The sequence below is a fragment of the Electrophorus electricus genome, chromosome 3 (genome assembly GCF_013358815.1).
Source record: "Electrophorus electricus isolate fEleEle1 chromosome 3, fEleEle1.pri, whole genome shotgun sequence".
NCBI classification, from domain to species: Eukaryota; Metazoa; Chordata; class Actinopteri; order Gymnotiformes; family Gymnotidae; genus Electrophorus; species Electrophorus electricus.
The window spans coordinates 3,900,038-3,920,968 of NC_049537.1; the positions used below are offsets into that span (position 1 = coordinate 3,900,038).

At 42.5% G+C, this 20,931-nt stretch overlaps 1 protein-coding gene across 1 annotated transcript; it reads right to left on the reverse strand.

The window, feature by feature from the left end:
- Window positions 1-298: 298 nt before the first annotated feature.
- On the reverse strand, window positions 299-9,379 carry zbtb11 (zinc finger and BTB domain containing 11). The gene is made up of 10 exons (XM_027000664.2): window positions 8,849-9,379; window positions 8,164-8,417; window positions 7,682-7,913; window positions 6,038-7,098; window positions 5,536-5,826; window positions 4,802-5,189; window positions 4,205-4,322; window positions 3,846-4,004; window positions 3,330-3,505; window positions 299-1,402 (listed from the first exon to the last, which is right to left on the reverse strand). Exons 1-10 carry the CDS (start codon window positions 9,156-9,158, stop codon window positions 873-875), a joined length of 3,519 nt encoding a protein of 1,172 aa, XP_026856465.2. The 5' UTR covers window positions 9,159-9,379; the 3' UTR covers window positions 299-872.
- Window positions 9,380-20,931: the final 11,552 nt, after the last annotated feature.

Below are 20,931 nucleotides of genomic sequence, written 5' to 3' on the forward strand. Positions count from 1 at the left end.
AATGCATGCATTTATTTTTGTTGAAGGCCAAGTTTCAGGCTTTTTTAGCAGTGTTCTTGCCATTCTTGTAGAAAACAAAACAGCAGTTAAGGATTTTTATGATTAAAAGTAACCAGTTTTTATCTCTTGGATACATCAGCGTTTCCCAAGACATTTCCAAGACACTGCTACCTGCATAAATTACTATTACTGGTTATGTAACACTGAAATTCTGTCAGAGGTGTACACTTAATCATAAGAAAAACATCTGTTTGTCGTTGAGTTTTAAAAAAGTCAAATTACATACACAGTATGTGGCTTACCCTGCCAAAAAACTTTTATTTGGTTATCTTCACTGAATCACAAGATCTGCTTGTACCACGCTAAAACACAGGCAACCACCAGCCAGATTGTCCCACCACAAGGTATGACAAGGGTTTCAAAATCTCAACTCAAAAAAGGACCCAAAAACTACCCATCCTTTATGCATAGAAATTTTAACCAACTGGTTAAAAAAAGCTATTTTTGTACATAAGAGCTGACATTCTATTGAGTTTTGTGCTGCATTATATTGTAAATTATTGGCATGTTAACCAGACTATATATTTTTGTATGTACATTATACACATCACATACACACACACTGCTAGGTGAAGCAGCGGGTACATGCACTCCAGCAAAAGAGTGGAGAGCCATAAACAAACGTTCTTTGTGTCAATTTTATATTTTACAACAAAAATAAACACGCAACTTCTTTACATTCTGTCTGCGTCAAAGCACAGTGGAGGCAATGAGTTCACTTGAGTGCTACCATCTAAGACGTCACACACACCGCCACACTGCTGATCCAGTCTTTTCCCGTTAAGGTACACTTGAAGCCTGTCCACTCCCCTTCACTCCACCTCTGCTACATGGGCCACCTCCACCTCCATGGTCTGGATGATATCGGCGGCTTCCTCCGCCTTTACCCCGGCCTGCTGTGCCAGGACATAGTTCACCACCTGCATGATGCTCTGGTCGGAGAGCGTCGTCATGGCGGCCCCCTCGGTAACAGCCTGCACAGCCTCCACTGCCTCCACGGTCTCCTCGGTGATGAGGACCGTCTCGATCTCCTCGACAGGGGGCGGCTGCGATGGGCACAGCTCAGGCGGTAGCTCGGGGCTCAGGATGCTGACGGCGTGCTCCACCTGCGTGCCCTGGTTGTGGAACTGCAGTGTGTCCTTCTCCAACATGATCTTACCAGGCAGGTGGTCCCCGTGGTACTTTGTTATGTGCTTGCGCAGGGTCCGGGCATCGATGTGCGCCTCCTGGCACAGAGGACACACGTAGGGGCGCTCGCCCGTGTGAGTGCGCACGTGACGCTTTAGAGAACGGGCATCAGCCCATGCCACCCCACACGTCAGACACTCGAAGGGCTTTACGCCTACAGGCAGGGAGAAGTTGGACAATGGAGAAAGCCTTATTGAAGTGACAATTATTATACATTCATTACATTACCTTTATTTTGTGCAAAACATTTTGATGCTCCAGCTTCCATCACTACAACCACATCAAAAGGTAGCCCAGTGATGGTAAACCATCTTAGCACAGTAACACACTCCTTACTTGCTTTAAACATAGCACCCATAGCAACTGGTACTTTAAAGCACTTGAATTGCAAAATTATGATGAACAAAGTCTAAAGGCCAGATCTGGATAAACTGATGAACAATAAGCGAATGAAGTGCAACATATTGAGCCAAAACTCAACAGGCTATTGCACAAAATTCACGCTTTTATGTTATCAGTATCTTTGTGTTTCTCATCTTCAAGAGTTTAGTATAGAGATACTAAGTAGTAAGTAGAGGTCAGACTCCCCTAGCAACCATTGCATTCTAAATATATTTTCTGTCAGTATTAAGTGTTTTTGACAGCTGTGAAAATAAGTTAATTTCAAAGCTGTAGCAACTATTAAGATTGCTAGTTGCCCATGGTGACTGACCAACAAAATGAAACAGGCACTGGTGTTGGTTCCGCCACTAGGGCTACTACAAGAATATTTTCATATTCATCCTAAAAACGTCATACCTTTGACACATTTTGTACACCTGTGCCACATCAGATTATGAAATGCTCGGAAGTTCATCGAATTGTCATAAAGGCCTTTTGGAAATGGCTCTGTTCATACACCCATGTGAACCTGACTCCAAAAATGAATTAAGACAAAGTGCCCTGTCTAGTTTGTCTAGAAGTATAATTTATATAAACTCTAGATAATCCACAAGTAAATAAAACAAACAGCTTTCCTGTTTTCCAAGACCAGTAAACAATCAGCGATTGCTACAGCAATAGTAGAATTAAGAACTGAAAGCCAAGGAAAAGGAAGCAGATGTTTATCGAGTTAATCTCGCCAACTCTTGCCAGTGAACGCCTAACGGAAGAAGGGGAAGACAGACGAGAGGTGTTGATGCATTGTCAGGTGCTGCAACAGAGGGTGGTCCTCCGCACAGTGATGGTCAATACCACCATCACAAACTGTTAAATGGCATAAATGAATTTGAATTGAAGGCTAATGCTGCATGCAAAGTCATTGGGCAGTGTGGTTGTGTGCACCATCACAGCACATCGGGCATTAAAAGATCCTGATTTAGGCTGCCAAGAGAGAACAGCAGACTGAAGTTAAATTCTGGGGTCTGTGTCACATTAATATATCTCTTCATCATATAATTATGTCAAAATATCATTGTGGTAGCTGCAGACTTAAAGAAGGAGTCTATTGAACATTTATAACTTTTTATTTTTATTTTTTTTTTTTAAACAAAGACATTGTGACCCATGCCACCTTTCCCTTTTACAACATTTTACAAATGTTAATAATACTGGTTGTGTGTGCAATTTCCAAAGGCATATGTGTTAGAATTGAATGTGGATGTTCACACATTCCACATGCAGTATAAAACCTACACCTCTGCAGACCACCTCCGATTACCTCTTGTGATTCCCCAGATCTCACAAATTCACCATGCGGAATGTCTATGCCAGCAATTATGTAGAAAATCTCTCTTGAGAAGAATTAGTCAGGAATAGATATATTCATGTTAATTGCTCAACAGCTGCTAAGAGAAAGAGACTGGTGTGCCACCTAGAGGCAAAGCTTTGCACTGCAAGGTGATCTTACAATGGCATAGGATAGATTTCCTCTTAAAGACTGCATTAAAACTAAATTATTTCCTCTGAAATAATGCATTAAAATGGGGGAAAAAAAAAAAAAAAAAACCACACAAAGCCCATCCGTTTGCACTCTGACTGTATTTATCAAGCAAGATAAAGAGTAGGGCTGTGGGTGTATGTGGGTGTGTTTGCGTGCTCACCTTGGTGGTTGTTCATATGACGGCGGTACTCCCTGAGCTGGGTGAACTTCCTGCCACAGTGTTCACACTCTCTCTCCAGGTTCTGCTTCACCCGGCCCTTTTTTCCGTGGGTGGCCTTCTTCACGTGTCTCCTGAACAGAGCCTTCTCAAAGAACTCCTTACCACACACGTTACACCTGACAAATTAACAAGCACACACGCACGCACGCACAAACATGCAAGCACATGGATGCACAAACATGCATTTCATCATCTTAAAGACAATTTCCTCCAACAAGTTGATGTTACTTGAACCATTAGTCACTCAGCATGTGTGAGAACTTGGGAAACAGTTTTGAATGGTTTGGCCACAGCATAAACAACTATTAATTAAGTGTTATTTCATAGTTTTGATGTCTTCACTATTATTGTAAAACATGGAAAAAATGGCAAAACATAAAAGAGCATGCATTCAAAACTTTTCACTGGTACCACACAAGGTTAGTAAATATGATTGTGGAAGGTTTTGACTCGGACCTGTACGGTTCTGCCACAGTGTGCGATTTGACGTGCGAGTACCAGTCCTTCTTCCAGCTGTAGCACTTCCCACACACCTGACACTGGAAAGGCTTCAGTCCCAGGTGCTTATTCATGTGCTGCTGCAGGTCCTTCGCCTCGTAGAAGCTCTTGTCACAGCTGTGGAGCGGCAACACAACACGGGCGGCCCACAGGCTCCCAGGTGAGAACGTTCAACGAGTGTGTGTGCGTGCGCGCGTGCGCATGTTTTCCCCCATGCGAGTCTAACCAGTCTCAGGTAAAAGAAGTGCTGAACAAACAGCTCGCCAGTATGTGTTTGTGAGAGTGTGTATGAAGCTGCCAAAGGAGTGGGTACTCACTGGGAACATTGGAATGCACGGACCACGGGTTTAGGCTGGTGTTTTTTCAAGTGTTTGCTCAGTCCGGATGCCCGATGGAATGACGCTCCACATGTCGTGCATAAGTATTTAGATTCACCTGTCAAATGAAAAAATACACAGATATACATTAGTGGAAAGTAGTTTCATGACTTACACGAATAGTTACACGAAAGGTATTTCTCGCGCCTTGTGTCCATGACGATGGTAATCACCACCTTTCACCCACTGTCTGAACCTAGCCTGTGGTATAGCACCATCGATGCCTACAGCACAGGAACCGAGCCTCTGAACTAGCCACAGGCCAAACTTTTAAAGCAGCTTCACTGCTTGGAAACCCATACACTTTGAAATGAAGAGATCTTCCCCAATGAAATTTCACTGAGCTACTGCTGAAGATCTTTCCATCTTCAGGAGCACATAGAAACAGGTACTGCTCCCAACCTTCTGTATACATGTGAAGGTGTATACATGTCAGCTACTCACAAAACTGTACCGAGATCCCTGCACAGGGGAAATATGTTCAAACGCTCAGGTAAGGGTAAGTGAGGGTGTACATGTGTGTGCACGCAAGCATGCCTGTGTGGATGCTGGTGTGTTCCTCCAGGCTCCTCTTCGTGACGAAGCTCTTTGCGCACACCGTGCAGTGGAAGCGCTTGGCCGAGTCGTGCAGTGCCCGGTGCATCTTCAGGCTGTGCTTGGTGGCAAAGCTCTTCCCGCACAGGCGGCAGGCGTGTGGCCTCACGCCCGTGTGGTTCAGCATGTGGATTCGGAGAGAGTACAGCTTAGGCAGCGTCTTGCCACAGATATCGCACACAAACTCACGTTTGGTGCGCCCCCTAGCTGGCCCCACCAGCCCCTCTGGGTCATCAGCAGCCAGGCCGCGGCTTGATGATGCCCTCTGGTGTTTGTGACGGGCCAAGTGAGCACGGAGAGAGGCAGCGTACTGGAACTCTTTATTGCACAGCTAGACAAAGAGAGGAGAGAGGTGGTCACTATTGCCCTTACACTCACACACACTATATAATGAACACTAAATGAACACGTACATATGCATATTGACAGAAGGTACAGGAAGAGGGCTAAGATTGTGTGTGTGTGTGTGTGTGTGTGTATGTGTGTGTATATATATATATATATATATATATATATATATATATATATATATATATATATATATATATATATATATATATATATATATATATATATATATATAAAAACACACACACACAGACACACATACTGCTAAAATACACAGGAAAAACTAGAGCACGGGTGATATGTTTTCATCCAAGCCAACATGAACGTACAGTGCACTTGAAGCCGCGTGACTTTTCGTGCTTCAGTGTGTGCATGATGAGAGCGTAGCGTCTCTGGAACACCATCCCGCACTCGCTACATGTATGCTCTCCATCCACTGTTCCCACGGGCTTCTCCTGCCCCACCCCTTCTTCCACAGGCTCCGCCTCCTCCACCCCGTCAGCCAATGCCTTCATGCCGTCAGAGGCGGGCTCAATCTCGGGCCCAGTCTCCAAAGAATCAGCTGGACGCCTCTTTACTGACTGGGCCACGCGTCCTCTCCTTACCAGCTTCTGGGGCATCTGACAACAGAGCCAGAATAAATTTAAACTGCCAACCTGAAAGATCCTACACATGAATTATATGTAATTGACCACAAATAACCCAGTAACATCTCAACTGCAATACCTCTCCAAAGTCTTTCAAAAGAACAAATGTACACAAGCTCTACAAAATTCATATCATTACAAATTCATATTTACGTATGGCGTTAGATCTGAACTGCACTCATACCTTCATAGTGTTTGATGCTTCCTCCTCCTCCTCCTCCTCCTCCTCGGTCTCAAGCCCCATATGGAGACGAACGTAACCTCCTTGTCTCATTGAGCGCTTCCTCAGGAACCTCTTATTAAGGTCGATGCTTTCCTTCTCTTCTTTCTTCTCCTCCTCTTCTCCTGCAGCTGAGCCACTCTCAGCATCCGCCATCTCCACCGGTTCATCTTTTGGAGGTGGAAGAGGAGGTGCTTGCTTTGCCTTAGGGGGTCTGCCTGGCCGCCTTTTCTGAGGTACAGGGACTGGTGGTGCTGGTGGTGGTGCAGCTGGCTCCACCTGAGGTGGCGCCTCCAAGATCTGAGCCACTGGCTCCTCATGGACAACAGGATCAGACACTGCAGCTGGGTGGACCTTCTCTGTGGGAGCCAGCTTGCCTGGGTCCACACTAATAAGAAAAGCACTAGGCTCCATGCTCTCTACTAGCGGGGTGTCTCCTAACTGTGGCTCTTCCACTGTCCAGCAGGCCTGAACCACAGCAAGGGACTCGCTTGAGCCAGCTTGCCCAGAGTGAGTGACCACAGTCATGGTCTCAGCCTCTTCGGCTTGGTTGCTGTGGGCCACCATAGCCAGGGACTCAGCCGTGACAGCATGTCCACTGTGTGTCACTACAGTCATTGTCTCTCCATCCACCGTTGCTCCAGCCAGCAAAGCCAGAGATTCAGCTGTCCCATCCTCACCCGTGATAACAGCGATCGACTGCCCACCTTCATGCGGTGCCGCGTGGCCGACCACTGCCTGGCCTTCACTCTGCATGGCCACCATGAATGTCTCAGACTCCACAGGAGCGACTGGCTGAGAGCTCATAACTTGGCTGGCCACCACCGTGTGGACGTCTCCTCGATGGTACACCATCAGCTTCTGCTCCTCCACCTTCTTGTGCACCGACTCACAGATCTGCAGCACCTCAGGCATTAGCAGGTGGCGAGCCAGGGTGGCGACCTCCGCCATCACGCAGAAGTTGAAGGTCAGCTGGGAGGTATAGGCAAACTCGAGCAGTGGCAGGAAGCTGGCTTTGCTGAACCCTGTCATAGAAGCAAAGGCACGAGAGAATCCAACACAGTGACTTACTACTGTGTATTAGCACAACAACAACAAAACAATAAACAATAACAATTATATGTATAGTGCATTTCAACACTTACAGAGATGCATCTCAAAAGCAATCAAATCATAAAGCATGAAAAATACACATTTTCTCTACAGAAGTAGTTCTGCTTAGTAAAACAGCAACTAGATTTTAAATGCTATTAATCTTTGAGGTTTATAAATTATTATAAATGAATGCTTTTTAAGTTAATTCCAAACCAAACTGCAACAATTATCACTGTGCTTTTAAAAACGGCTGAGAACGGCTAGCCATCCATCAATCCCTAGCTTCAGGGGTTTACTGAGGGGCACTCCTTCACCCAGAACCTCAGACAGGCTACAAAACGAGACAATGATATACAAAACATGATATAAACCCAAAATGAATACAAAAACAGAGCTCAGTTTCTGACCATGGATGCTGCATCCAGCGCAGTACAGAGTCAAAACATTTATAACTTCACCCGACTCAAAGTAGTCATGTTGTATTTTAAGCAACCTCTCCTTTATACTCCTTACCAGAGAGGTCGACCACAGCTTCATGGCTTGCTACGGCACCTTTCTCAATGAAGAGCTCATAGAAATAGTCGCTACAAGAAGCCAGGACAGCTTTGTGCGCTCGGTGCTCTTCGCCCTCGATGAGGAGAGTGATGTCACAGAACTGGTTATTGAGACGCTGCTGATTCAGCTTGTCCAGTGTGGTTTGTCCGTGTTTGGGCAGGAACTGCTTCACAACACCTTTACTGTCCACCTATATCACAAGAGACAAAATCAGTTTCAGTAAAGCCAAGTGAAACTTCAGCTCCAGCAGTGAAGCCCCATTCTGCAGTCTTTTGCATTCATGAAACGGCAACCAACATGACCAAGAAACATTTACTTTCTTAGTATTATAGACTTTAGGACCTCTGGTGTTTTAAAGAAATTTAGATGCTATAGCCTCTGCTGCTTTAAAACATTTATCGGTGACCGCAAAAAGAAACTGCTGTGCATGAGGTACTCACAAAGACCAACTCGTGTTTATTAACTTTGGTGCCTTTGGATTTGATATGGAAGGCTGCATTAAACTCATCCTCGAGATCTTCATCGTCATCATCGTCTTCATCCTCTTCCTCGCTTACACGGGCGGTAGGCTTTCGTCTAGCTGGCTGCCGAGCAGTGGCGTGGCCTGGGCCGTCCTCAGCGCCTCCCCTCACCCGGTCTTGCTTGTTTTGGCACTGGCACTCCCTGATGTAATCCTTGACCTGCTTCAGGATGCCTACGGTATTGAGATAGACACTTCTAAACAAAAGCTTAAGGTTTGCAACAACCTGTGTGCAACTAAGAAACGTTACACTGAGACAAATGATAGTTACACTTAAAAATCTCCTGTAAGCAGATAATGTGGCTAATGAGCTAGGCTGGCATATTTAGTCAACAATCACCACGCTTTTCTGCCTAGTTAGCTCGGCAGAGAGCTGTATTTGCGCTCTTAGCTGACACGATTTAAATATCGTTCAATAGCTTTATCGTTTGTCGCGAATATTCACGGTTTTTGTTAAAGGATAACCGTGTCAGCCATCACGCTGCTTAGCCGCCGGCCAACTGACAGCACAAAAGCAGCGTTGACCAAGACACCTGGCCAGCACTCTGCTAACTGCGTGCTTCTATTTCAATACATAACCGGTGCAAATACGCGCACCAGAGTACCTCTCCACCAGTATTTCTGAGAAATGGTCTCCCAGGTGAGCTGCTGGTTGAGGTGCTCCCCTCCGGAGTTGACGTGCGCCTCGGTGATGAGTTCCTTCCGCCGCTCGGCCTGTAGCACCACCTCCAGCTCTGTGAACTCGTCCAGGCCCTTCTGTCGCCTCTGGTAGTAGAGGACCCCGTCTCGTACGATGTAACAAGCGGCCGCCTTGCGGATCTTCCTCTTGGTGTTGCCGTGGGTGCCCGGCGCGTACGGCTCCCGCTCGTCGGTCAAATACCGCTGGATGGCCAAGTAGCTCTCCTCGCTCGACATAGCGCCGATCAGTGGCACGTACACGGCATAAATAACCCACGTAAGATGAAACGAGAGGCCCCTTCTTACTTAAGTTTCAGAAAGGTATTTTTTCAACCTTTCTCGATTTCCATAGAATGTTCATAAAACGATCCGGCGCAAGATTTTCAAATGTTTTTTAAGGGGGGAACTGCTGTTCGTGACCGTGCGGGGTGGACTTGCATGAACAGACAAAATGGCTGCTGCACAACCGGAACTTGCGTCTGAAATGGCGGAAGACGGAGTTTGTGTGAGAGCACCTGCCCAACACAAGAAGGCGCCATTCACCAATGCATTTAATTTCCCAGCCGAACCAGCATTGTTTCGGGGAGGTCGCCTTTAAAAACACTTAAACCATTTGGAATAGTCCAGGAAAGACATTAAACTCTGCAGTTGTCTGTCCGTTATTGGACACTCTACTAATACTAGTCACTACGTAACTTTACTGAATTAAAATCCAGTTACATATATTGCCATTATTCATAGCTATGTAGAATTTTCTAAAATGAAAAAATGCATTTGGTGCCTTGGGTGCAGTATGAATAGAACAAGTCTGGACACTCAGTACAGTACAGTACAGTACTCAGTACATTTTTAAACATTTTTTTATAGTGGACTGTAAATATAACATGGAAGTGGTATATTCAAATTTAACACAGGATGAGATGTCAAATATCCTGAGCTTAAACACTAGGGTTTCACATAGGGCCCAGCCCACTCACTTCACTCATAATAAACTTCTAATTCTCTACCTTGCAAACTCTTTACAGGAGTCGTCGGGTAGGCACCTCCCTTCAGTGTTTTGCTGAATTAAGTCCATGACACCCGAGGAAGCTCAACGGTGAGGTCTAACAATCCCAGACCCACCAGCCTCCAGACTAGGGTTCTGGTTAAGGAGTAATATTTAATATGCCAATCTTGAACAGAGAAAGGCTCAGGGACTAAGTTAGTCTTGATTTCAGATGTGAGTTCTGCAGTGACATCTGCCACATTGTCCCTGTGTCATTATGTGGGTGAATGTGATTGATTGTGTACACCATGCACGACTGATCAAGATGTGGGATTGAGTTGTAACGTTAATCCTAGCTCTTCGTGTCTCCGTGGTTGATTTGCTTAGAGAACATGAACGTTGACAACACACTTTCCCACTTCAAAATGGGAACAAATTTATTTTAGAATTTCTTATATATAAGTAATATCCTATTCAAAAACACATTACTATATACAGTTTGCAAAAGAGCAAACCATTCCAACTGAAACCTCTCAGTTTTAATGTTGTTGTTTTGTCAAATATTTATTTATTTATTAAATACCATTAAAATAATCTCAATTTCTCAATTCTCAAAAGTGAAAACTCTTTCTGAGGCTTAGAAATTCACATGAGCAAAGCCTTTTTGGGTATCACTGACACATAGATTAATGGGGTAGAATCACCAGTCACCTGAACAATCAGAATTCTCATTATTAAGATAATTAAAATAATATTAAATATTATTATATTAAAATAATAGCAGCAATTCAACGTTAACATGAGCATGTTGTAAGTCACCATTAGGTCTAATTTAATTTTAGCCCATGAATAACTTACCATTATTTTAGATAAAATGTAATCCCAATCAGATAGTAAAGATAAAATTAGCCTTTAATCTCTCCATAAAATATATACATTTTCCTGCCTCTCCATGTCTGAGTATTGTGACAGTTAAACCTCGACCAGTAAAGAGGGTTGCCAGGCAACCAAAATGACTCATCACCCCCTCTCTTGTGATGGCGTATTGACTGCATCAGTGTGTCTGCGCTCTTTGTGCTTGTCCTTATGTAGCCTCATTCGCTGCCATTTTGAGCTCCTCTGGGGTGTCTGGGTCCATTGCAGTTTGACTGTAAAATCGTATGCACAAACACGTGCTCAGGTCTAATGTCTTCTTTTGTGCAGTAGTATGCAGAAATGTCTGACTGATACAACAAATATTTTGTGTCATATTTATCACTATTAAGTTCAGTTCACAACTCAAATACCTCGCCCATTATCTGTTAAAGAATCATTTGATGTAATCGAGTTACTGTACATTAGCATATATAAAAGGGAGAAGTGAGAGATTTTAATCCAATTTTGTCTATTCTGCAAGGGACAATTTTTAACCTACATTAAAATGTATTATTTTAAAATACATTATGTACTTTAACATAGAGTATTTATATAGATGTTTTAAATTGGGATGCTTTAAAAATATAAGTAAATTCTCTTCTCCTCCCAAATGTGAATCCCATATCCCATGACTGTAGTTATTCTAGGGCAAATATGTTTAATATATTTCAATATCTTTAGCGCTGTCAGTAGTAAGTGCAGCCAATTTTCTCAATCGGCGGAGGTACATTCATGACACATCCAGCCAACAGGAGCACACATGCCTGAGACGTTTCTGAAACACACTCTGCTGCTTGCTATGCCAGCATGCCCTTCATTGAAAAGCATGGCCTGTAATGACAAAGGTTTGTTCTCTGCATGTAATTTTCTGCATGCCTGCTATGTTGAAACAATTGTGATAAAACATAGCCATTTAGTTTAGAAAAGGTAAGGGGAAAACATGCATATTAACCCTTGGGAGGATTTTAGGGGCTGTCAGCAAAGCATTTTTTTAGTAGGCCTACCATAGCACGAACACAACATTGTAACCAATCAGATTCCGTTACACTCAGTTCCAGGGTGAAATCATAGTGTATCCTGATGTCCAGACTAAATTAGACATATTGGCAGCACTATCTAAGGAAGTAGGAGAGACCATTGATAGGTCAATTAAATAACTGGCACCACTGAAGAAGGTTGCTAGGCAACCGGAGTGACTCATCACTTGCTCTTTTAATGGCCTCTGAGCTGCATCAGTTTGTCTACACTCTTTATGTCTATCCTTATCAGCACTGCATTCCTTCAACTGGGAGAAATGCTTTCAATTCAGCGCACACGTTTCACCTGTCTATGATAAATAAACAAGCTATTAACCTCTCAGTGTATGTGCATAAATACGCAGAGGTTTACAAACGCAAACACACACACACACACACACACAAACACACCCATTTGGAAAGATACACCCAGATCACAGAATATAGACACACAAACATAGACATCATACATAAACACAAACACCCAAGTCAACATAGCTTTTTCATATATACAATATATATAATTTCACTGAATACCTTGCCTTACTTCTGTCCATAAGATAGCACATTTGCAGGCCGGTTGACAAATGGTAACCAAGGAGACGGAGACAAGAGCACAACAAAGGGGCTTATGTCTCATCCCTCAGTATCTCTCCATTAGGTTCGTAAGCATCTTCTCAGCTTCAGCTCGGCCTCTTCTGTTCTGGGTCAAGGTCACATTCACGTGGCACAAAGGCACGAATCACGTGGCCGCTTTTCTGCGTTTTCATATTCGGACATCTAAATTGCACACTATTATATGTCTTATGAGATGATATGCTGAAAATTAGATGTGATGTCATACTGTCAGGTTTGTTTAGCACTCCTGTCGCAGAGACAGTGCAAGAACATACTACACATACTTGGAGCAATTTGGTATTCTGTTGCCTCATTACATTCAGTTCATGCATCAGTTATCTGATTGATAATATCAACTGCTTGATAATGCTACATAAATTTAAACAGCATTTATGTACATAAATGCTACATAAATTTAAACAGAAGGACTTATGTACTGTGATGCAAAAATGATGTAACGGTGAGAAAAAGATGTATGAGCAAGTATTTTAGTGCGTTTGTTTATGCTTGGCAAAGAGAGAGCTTTTTTCACAGTTTTGCTTTGGCTCACATGTGGTGTCCCACAGGAAGTTAACTCTCTTGTGATGTCAGAACACTTTGTATTCATGCCAAGATAATGCCTGTTTTAAACAAACTGTCGTGACTTCAGCAAGGAAGGAAGTTGCCTACTAAGCTCCTAGAAGCTGCTCCTCCAGTTTACTGGAAGCCCATATTAAATAAATGCGTCAGTCACTAGGACAGTAATTCACAATATCTGAAACAATACCTATGAGAGCTATATGACAGGTATTCTGAATTCAAAGCTTAAAGACATACTTTAACATTAAGATATCCATAAAAGCACTTCATGCATGGGACATAGAACATACATATATATATATATATATATATATATATATGCGCCTCACATCTGGCTAAATTTCCATCATCGTTGACATGCAATGGTACAAATGCATCCGAAAAACACAAGATTAATAACAGTGGATGAGACACTGAAGAACCATTTCTTCCATTATCCTGCTGTGTGGTCTATGAACCGTGTATGAAAAATGAGCATGGCATTACAAAGTCAGACATGGCTAATCTTTCTCTCCCAGCTTCCATGAAGTCATAAATCCAAGTGTTCAAATGAACTCCATTACAGCTTAACTTTGTTAAGATACAAAGGACAGGAAAACACATGAAACTATTCACATACTCTTACTCTTAACAGCTCAGGCTACTCAAGTACTCTTTTAATGCACATAATTGGTGCAGGATACTATGTCTATCATTTATAGTGTAGGATATCATTTATAGTGCATCGTGCGTTCAAAGTCAGGCTTAAAACACACACACACACACACACACACACACACACACACACACACACACACACACACCACACACACAGATTGAAAGAGAAAAGAGGGAGAGTAGGAGTGATAATTTCTCCCGTGCACTAGAACTTTGCCCCATATGAATGTCATGCCCTTGAAATGCACTGGCTTGGTCTGTCGCTGTCGGGTGTGGTAGTAAAATCATGGAGCCGATTCACATGTCCTCTGGGCCCTCATAAGTGCACCCTCAGGCTCTCTGTGCTATGTTTGTATGTATGTCCATTCATTAAGATTCTTGCCTGTTTATACCATCAGGTTGGTGTTTATAGTATACATGATATTTCCAGCAGTATTTGACTTTACCATGGAAGGACATCGGGCCCATTCACAGCATTTCAGTGGAGTGGAAAACCTACTAAGTTCTGAGAAAGAAAAAGTTTCTCAGAGAAATAGTACTTACCACATGTTGCTAAAATAGCATTTTGCACATGTTAGCACACGCAAACGAAAGGTGGCCATTAATGCACTTTAAGCGATTCTCCATATCTTCACAACTTCTAAAATACTCCACAAGGGGTGTATTTTCAACCCTGTTTCAACTCTGGCTGTTTTTTTTTGTTTTTTTTTGCTCTGTTAATCTCTTTGTCTTGTACCTTTGTTATGTCTGTACTGAAGCTGAACAATAGTAATAGTAATTGTAGAGACTTAACGATAGGGGGCACACTAATCTTCTTTCACAACTTTCTCATCACTGAAGTAAGAAGTCACATTTCACTAAAGACAAAAAGTAAGGCATTGTTGACCTAGAGAATGTTTTGCCCTGCTGTTGAGCCAGTTAGTAATAGTGAATACCAGAAACATATAATAACATATAATTGAACATATATTGGGAGAACTGTTTTATTATACACTGTATATTCGCACATAAGGATGCAATTAGAGAACCTTTTTATAAAATGACCATTTATTCTCAATAGGCAGACAAGCACAGCATAGCACAGCACAGCACAGTACAAGGTAGCAGAGCAAAACAGAATGTGATAGTGCAAGAGTGGCTGTATGGTTTCATCATACATGCTTGGTTGTGAGAACCCTTTCTTCTGAGGCACTGTAAGCATGCAGACACTGAACACGTCAGACAGATGAACTCCATATGACATTTGTTATTTGCTGAGTAAAGCCATTTTTCTCAGACATCCAAAATGACTTACACAATCTGTTGCTACATGGTGCAAAAACTGATGCAAGGTGAATCTGAAAGGCACTTTTAGTTTTTTGCTCATGTGAGTACAGCTGTATCCATGTGTGATATGTGTAAAAGGTTAGACACAGTGGATCTTGAATAGGATGGAATGGTAAATAGTATAGTATCATTGGGATTACTGCAGACATTTTTCATGACCAACTATATTTGGTATGCCCACAACACAGCACACATTCTGTGGAATCACAAAATAATAATGAGCTTGCAATAGGTTTAGATGTTGCACTGAGGTTCGACATAGTCCTTATGGGTTTTATGACATTGATCTAATTTTTGCAAATATGCCTACACCTTTCTTCATTCTAGGAACTCTTATTTTGTTGGGCTGACCCTCTCACAATGTGTAAAGCAAAGTGCACTGGGTACAAAATTACCCTGACAGAGCTCTATGACGCTTCTGCATAAAGTGTCCCGCATGTACCTTTTTCAGAAACTTGGATGTATGCCATTTTTCTGGTGTGTGTGTTTATATGAATAGGGCAGCAGGTGTATCACGTTGCTTATAGGAGAACAACTCCACTCAGAAGCAATCCCTGCCTATTTGTATAAAGAAAAGGGGAGCATGTGGTGGAGTTTATGCTCATGTTAGTAGAACACACACACCCACACACACACCCATACACACCCACCCACCCACACACACACACACACACACCCATACACACCCACCCACCCACACACCCACACACACACACACACACACACTGATCCACTGTCACACATAGTTTTGACGACAAGCCATCGTTTCTACACAGACAGCCAGAATGGGAGGTGAGGTTTCTGTCTGGTAGAGGACAAGGGAGAGCTGTGAAGTCACAGTAAAAAAAAACAAAAAAACAAAACAACTAAAATAACCAGAAAAGAACCCAAATCAATCAACCGGTTTAGCTAAAACATAATGAAACACAACTGGCCTAATCTGGACAAGCTTTTCGCTCCAAATAGATCTTAGATCAGCAAATGAGAACTGTGTCAGAGACATCCAAGACAAGTGTGAGAAGACCCGACGCTGCTGCTCTTTGAACCCCAGTAATAAACTCATCACATGATGCAGAAGGGAAGCTCCTGTCCAATAGATGATTTTTCTCCTGGGCTGCTGCTTAGTAATTCTGCTGTTTCCGAAGGACAAGCAATCCCTGCTGTAATTCACAGCAGCCTTAAGCATTAGCTGGCTAATGACTAGTCTGCTGGTTGATTTCATTTTGCATGGTGTTCATGTAAGTGGTGGTGGTGGGGTGGGGTGGGGTGGGGCATGACATCTGCTTTAACACAGATAGATGGGCATTGTCTCTAAGACTGACCTGTTATATTACTGGGGTCTCAGACAAGTCAGAAGGTCAGCTCAGGAGAAGCTGTGAAATTGCAAGTAGAGGGAAGAAGGTGGAAGAATGCGTCCCTGTGTTTACTGAGAGAGGCACATCCTACTAACAGATAAGGGGTCTGAGGAGATTGAGTCCAAGAGAGAACAGGATCTGCTACAAGGTGACTTTGTGTCCCACTGGAAAAAATTCCAGGGCCAACAGAGTTTATGAGCATGCGAATGACCTTGAAAGACGAGAGGACTTCCAGGAAGCAATTTTTTTGCTACTTGGCCAAGCTCAGTCCTTAATATGGTGCTAATAATTAACACAAAAAGTGTATTTCGCATTTTTTTTTTTGCCTCTAATCATGTGTCCAGATAGCGAAGGTATTTAACAAATACCAAAACCTAAATGTTATATGCTGATAATACCATAATATCAACACATTTAATAAATATATTTTTGGACTAGTATTGGTATGGCTTGTGCAGGTTACTGGGTGAGAGTTGAGACAGGTAGCAGTGTTAGTGCGACAGTTGGTATGAAAACAGGAACAGAGATGGAGTGAGAGTAAAGCCCTACTGGGAATTGTCTTTCCATGGGCCGGTACCCAGAGCACAGGATTAGTAACACCCTGGTACCCCACCCCCGCTCCGCCATTACACAATCAAGCCACGAAGACTCATGGCTAGGCTATAGAAGTGAAGCACTCATAAAGAGATGTGGGATCAAAGTACTGCCATTGTTTCTGTGTAACTTTGTCTTTCTCATCTCCCACAATGCTCTCACAAAGCAACTGGCTTCTTACCAACTAAAAAATGGTGGCTGATAGCTTCCCTATGCACATAAGCATAAGTCACTTAAAATAACTGGACTATATTTTGGAGAATATTAGGTAAAACAATGAAAAATCAAAACCAACCAAGTTTTCTATGAGAGAGACAAGATTTTTGCTTTTTTCCATTGCTCTTCTGGTAATTTATGTTCTGTTTTTGACCAGAAATGATGGAACAGCTAAATGTGGCCAAGGCAGGTTAGCCTGCCACTTCTCATCCAACACTGGCACCAGAGGCTGTGTGGTTTATGTTAGAGACTTTTGTTAGCTAACGCTCTCACCACACTCAGGATAAAAAGAGGAGGTAGTGGCTCATCTTGTAACAATGAAACCTTTTCCGAGAATGTAGACTCTATTCCAAACCAGCACACTGGCTCTGACCTTAAGCTGACATTACTTAAAAAGAGGTGATGGACCACTCTCAGAGAATCTCAGCAAAAACAATACTGACTGACTGATTCATTCGCTTGGGAACATGCCTAATGACATGCAAATCACCCAAGGCTTGCTCTCAAATTTGAATAACTTGAATAACACTATGGGACCTTAGCTAGTGTGAAGGAGGCACTGCTGTTTAATTTAAATATTTTAACAACAATTTGTTAGCTTCCCTATAAAGACAATTAATTGAGCATTATTCATTTTATTGGATACTTTTCTTATGTAGAAAGACAGCAAATTCAAAGAGGACCTTTAACTGGCTGAATGTTTCTAAGTATTCCCTCTGGTCATTGGTCATAACATTCCCTGGAAATGCTTTCAGCAGGACTAAGGCCTTTACCTGCAGCCCTGTATATTCCCAGAAGCACAATGGATTCGTAGCATAAAGAGTTTCTCATGATGTGAGTTAATAAACACCTGGGTACGTTCATAAAAGTCAGCAGGACATTCGTTAATTCATTAAATAAAGTAGGATTTACATTAGAAGTGTATCAAAAATGAAATATGGAAAACATGTTTGAGAAAGTGGACGTTAGTAAACCGTTTCTCCTTCTTTGAAGTTTGACCTTGAAACGAAGGCGTGGGTGTCAATATTCCTGAACGTGCGCATGCCCGGGCACCAGTGTCGTATTACGTGTCTCGCAAGCATGAGCGCAACGGAGCAATGAAAACTTGCTGACAGCCTGGAACTTATTACCTTAGCTAGCAGAGTTCCTGGCTTCCCTCACGCTGCACCAGAAGTCCCGCCCATGGTAGCGAGGGGAGCACGAGACAGAGGACAAGGGACAATGGTGAGTGGAAGGAGGAGGTAGAGCAGGGAAAAGGGAAAGAACAGAGGCAGATGGGGGGTGGAAAGGGCATGAGAGACCGCTGTATTTCTCGGGACACCAGCGAGCCTGGATTCCTCTGGAGTGCCATAAAGCATGGAGTAGAGACCTACTCCACAATCGCATCACTGACACTGACCATTCAGCAGCCTTCACAAGTGCAAGGCGGAAGAATTGAGTCTTTCTTGCGAATGACATTGAACGGATTGTTTGTTGAATGTAAATACAAGAATACAAATTTATAAATAAATACAAGTATATAAACTGATAAATTATTTATCACCTAGTACGTAACTGCCTATAATTCCATACACAGCTTATCAAAATCTTAAGTATTTGTAAAGTATAGGCTTATCTAATACTGAAAATCTGTATTTATGGGCAATCTCATAACTATTATACTACTGAAAATAATATATTAAAATAAAATGCTCAAAATGAAGATTACTCAATAGCTGATAAATCACTTCCTGTTCCCATGTCGTGACAGACTGTCTGATCAGTTATGTAACTACTTACCTTCAAGCAAGGTGAACCGTTAACAAGGCAAAAAAAAGAAAAGAAAATCAAACGCCAGGTCATTCGTATTAAAGCAATGTTTCTGAATGCGTTCACACACTGAAGAGATTAGTGGTGTAGTGTGTTTTAAGTGTAAACTGGCCTCTTCAAGCTGTAAGGGAAGTTACGCTCCTGCTGAAAGAAAGGAACAGGGGTATTTACACTGACCTCCACCCCAGTAGGGGCCTGGAAAGGTTCTGTTGTCTTTTGATTCACTATCATACTGGTGAACCAAAGGCAATGACAGCATGGAGGGTCAACCTGTGAAAATGAGTGACTCTTGTTATAGAGAATGAACTGACTCTTAGACACACACACACACACACACACACACACACACACACACACACACACACACACACACACACACACACACACACACACACACACAATGCTGTGGCTGCCCTGTCTGAGTAGCCTGGCCTCCCACTATTTTCTTCCCCTTCTGCTCCTAACCAGTGCTCAGCCACACTGAAATTTAGCCAATCATAGCCCATCATATTTCACATATGTACTTTGCATATGAAACAAACTGGGCATATCCTTTACCATAATTAAACAGTACTCAAGGCAAGTAATTGCGCCAACTGTTAGGTTTTGTAAAATGTCCTTTGATCTTTTTAAATTTAGTTGAATTAAACAACAAAGTAGAGTTACTCTCACAAGTGCTGAGGAAGGAAATATCCTTTTTTGTAGTTTTTTGTAGTGAAGGCCAGGGACGAAATACTTTTAGCAGGCTCCTTACCGAGCACACAGGTTGTTTCAGGAACACACACTCAAAAACACTTGCCCTAAAATGATACCCTTACATTAACCACAGAGTTTCCAATCCCAGCACTAATCTCCAGTTTGCCTCTGAAAAAACCTGCTTCACCCAAGCACAAATCTGACAGAAAAGGGCATTTCTAAGAACCATGACTAATACATCACATGACATACTTATTATGCAGCAGAGGAGTGGGAATTAGAGAAAAATTCACATAGGGGACCATTCTTGAGAAGAGGAAAATATTTTCACCATTTCTCTAAAAATGGCAAAGAAACCAGCAAAGGAATGCCTGTTGGTTTGTGGCATTTAGATACAGTCATTACAGTGAGTGGTTTAGACACCGTCACTACACTGAGTAGTTTAGATATAGTCATTACATTGAGCACTTTGTGGAGTTTAGACACAGTCACTGCAGTGAGTGGTTTGTGAAATTTAGACAATCACTACACACTGAACTGGACACAGTCATCAGCAAATGCTGAACACCCTCTTCCAAATGTTAAACATGTTTTGTGTTATATAGTTTTTCAGTTTATTCCACCAAGTTATGCTAAGAGTTTTTTTAATCCAAGGTACTAATATATACTGTGAATTGTGTTTTTGTAATATTTTCAATCAGTTAAGATGCAGTTTATTTTTACTGCTGCTAAAGTGTTGCCTGGGATTGTATTCATCCCATAATTACACAATAGTCCTAAAACAGGTTCTAAAACTGAATGCAGAAGAAACAGTTTAACAAAAAAGCTTGTTTCTGCAAACAAACCATAATTATAGTATAGTTTCCAGTGTCTCCCATCTGTAATTAAGAGGCGGGAAATGCAAGCAGGGGAAACCTGGGAGCAGACTGATAAATTATGTGTTTGTGGGACCCTCTTTGTTATGAATAGTTCTGGGCATCACACTGTATATCCTCTGAATTGGACACATTCAGGAGGCTATGCCATTTGCCAGCAGGGACAACCATGTTGCTACAATGCCTGGCTCTTTGGCTGAGAAACAACATTTTCCAGAAATACACAATGTTGAGAATTACTGGCCAGAAACCAGCCACATCCACAAGCTTGGATGTGCTGGGCTAAGAAGAACACTCAGCACGAAAGTGACTGGGCTGGACTGGAAGCACCTGTGCTGAGAAGTGAGTTTGAAGTGTTTGTGTGTAGGG